Genomic DNA, 793 nt, shown 5'->3' with positions numbered 1-793 from the left:
TCTCAAAGTGAAACACGTACATGACACACCCTAAAAACATACTATGTACAACATATGTACAGACCCACACCCCTACATATACATAACGAATAAATATTAAATACTGTCCATCTTGAGTATATAACGGAAGGAGGAAGCTTGAGAGGGGCAAATCTTTCTCCAGGAGAGTCCTAATAAATGAAATGAAAAGGGGTGGTGGGGTCCCAGCATTTCCCCCCCCCATGGAACTCCCCCTCCCCCACTCACCTCTCCAGCCAATCACGAAGCCGCCCTGGAGAGTCTTGTAGTTGTGTCGGCAGAAGCGATCCACGGAGGCCTTCTGGTACTGCAGCTCGTGCTTATCCCTGTTGAAATCCTCCACATCCGCCTTCCCCAACGCCGTGACGGCCTCGTACTCCCCGCGGGCGCTGTCGAAGCGGAGGATCTCCTGCCGGTCGTAGATATCCCGGTACACGTACCGCACCCGCTGCGTCCCGTTGAGAAAGTGGCACTCGTACTTCGTCTGGTACAGGAAATGGGCTGCGGGGAGGAGGAGGAGGAGGAGGAGGAGGAGGAGGAAGGGCGTCAGGAAGGACTCCAGGGCCCATGGTCCTCAGCCTCTCCTAGAGGAGGGACCCAGGCTTGGCAGAGGAGAGGAGGGAAACCTGAGGAGGCTACCGGAAGGCGCCCCCTGGAGGAAGGATGGGGAACTGTCGGTCCAAGCGGGATTCCCCCTTGGTGGGCGGTCGGGAGGGGGGAGGAAAATGAGGGAGGCGAGGAGCTTCCTGAGGGACCGCCTCCTTCTCCCGAGGGT

The 793-nt window shown here is 57.5% G+C and overlaps 1 protein-coding gene across 1 annotated transcript; it reads right to left on the bottom strand.

The window, feature by feature from the left end:
* Window positions 1–246: 246 nt before the first annotated feature.
* LOC107300848 (HLA class II histocompatibility antigen, DR beta 5 chain-like) lies at window positions 247–519 on the bottom strand (the record flags this gene model as incomplete). The annotated part of the gene is made up of 1 exon (XM_015830136.1): window positions 247–519. A coding segment is annotated over one exon (273 nt), but the record flags the coding sequence as incomplete, so codon positions are not given.
* Between the last annotated feature and the right edge of the window lie 274 nt (window positions 520–793).

This window comes from Protobothrops mucrosquamatus, unplaced genomic scaffold, assembly GCF_001527695.2.
Source record: "Protobothrops mucrosquamatus isolate PMUCROS unplaced genomic scaffold, P.Mucros_1.0 scaffold8776, whole genome shotgun sequence".
In the NCBI taxonomy this organism is placed as follows: domain Eukaryota; kingdom Metazoa; phylum Chordata; class Lepidosauria; order Squamata; family Viperidae; genus Protobothrops; species Protobothrops mucrosquamatus.
The sequence above is the reverse complement of the archived record's forward strand: the minus strand, read 5'-3'. Positions and strand labels throughout refer to the sequence as shown.